This window comes from Chrysochloris asiatica, unplaced genomic scaffold (genome assembly GCF_000296735.1).
Source record: "Chrysochloris asiatica unplaced genomic scaffold, ChrAsi1.0 scaffold00277, whole genome shotgun sequence".
Classification (NCBI taxonomy): domain Eukaryota; kingdom Metazoa; phylum Chordata; class Mammalia; order Afrosoricida; family Chrysochloridae; genus Chrysochloris; species Chrysochloris asiatica.
This window is the reverse complement of record NW_006408795.1, coordinates 1,108,316-1,109,626: the sequence shown is the minus strand read 5'-3', so window position 1 is coordinate 1,109,626 and position 1,311 is coordinate 1,108,316. Positions and strand designations below refer to the sequence as shown.

The window sequence follows — 1,311 nt, the reverse complement described above, 5'->3', positions numbered from 1 at the left end:
GTAATCATTTTACTTCTACTAACGTATATGAGTCCTGATGTTGCACTGCAGCATAAGCACTGGACTGTTAACCACAAGGTTGGAGGTTCAAACCTACTAGCTGCTCCTTGGAAATCCTATACAGGGTCGCTATGAGTTGGAACTGACTTGGGGACACTTAACAACAACCACAACACATTGAATCCTCACAACAAACCTTTGACGGAGGCTCCATTAGTATCCACATTTATAGATATACGGAAAGGTTAAGTAATTTGTCCAAGGTCACACAACTACTACGAAACTGATCTGGGATTTAAACCCAGACAGTCTGACTCCAGCCTTCATGCTTTTAACTACTATACTCCCCTCCCTTTTGATAGAGCCCCAGCCACTAAAACTTGGGAGCATCTCAGCAAGAGCATTATCAGATTGCTTCCATATTTTTAAGGCATTTTCATAATTGTTAAGTATTTATACTTAACATTTATTTATACATTTATACATTTATTAAGTATTTATACATTTATTTAAGTTAATTTATAATTAACTTAAATAAATGATGAACGGAATTCTTATCAAGGCCAGTATTATCTCTTTTTATATGCAGAATATTTAAATAATACCATGAACCTTAGCAGTGTATTTCATATTAGCATTCTCCAAGAGAGTATTACTGGTTTAGCACCTAGGTAATGTTCTCCTGTTGTGGCACTATAGGATATGGACTTGACTACTAACAACAAGGTTAGTGGTTCAAGCCCATCAGCTGCTCCTTGAAAACCTCATACAGGATCTCAAAGAGTCAGAACTGACTCCAAAGCACTTAACAACAACATTCTCACCTGAGAGCACTATGTTTAGAGGCAAAGATTTCCTGCCTTCCCCTTCCTCAAATTTGCGAAGATAGCTTAAAGTGCAAGTGTGCCCATTTTATATTCTTCACAGAATTTCACATTTCCTCTCCTTACCTGAAAAGGCAAAGAATGATACATCCGGTTGTTAGGGAAATCAGAGAGACACTGTACCCCAGAGTGTAAACAGCCTTCACCAGAATATAGAACTTGATCTACAAAAAAAAAACCAAAAAAAAAGATTTGTAAGCTGTTGGCGATCAGCATCAAATAACAGGTACAATTCATCCAGACCTGCCTGTACTTCCCTTTGTAAAGGAATCGCCCCTTCTAGAACATCTGGGATTGCACAAGACGGTCTATATTATTTTACAGTCCCACCTCCATTCTGAATCGAAAGCTTTATTAGCCACTTTTATATATTTAATTATGAATGATCTAGGATGGAATTCTCTACAGTGAATCTTCTGGAAGAAAT

General features: G+C 37.3%; 1 protein-coding gene across 1 annotated transcript in view; it reads right to left on the bottom strand.

Annotated features, from left to right (window-relative positions):
* Positions 1–1,311, bottom strand: part of VIPR2 (vasoactive intestinal peptide receptor 2) — a 220,151-nt gene that overhangs the window by 73,658 nt on the left and 145,182 nt on the right. The window contains exon 4 of the mRNA XM_006874432.1: positions 951–1,048. Coding sequence (XP_006874494.1) covers positions 951–1,048 — 98 coding nt within the window. The remainder of the gene's footprint in view (positions 1–950; positions 1,049–1,311) is intronic.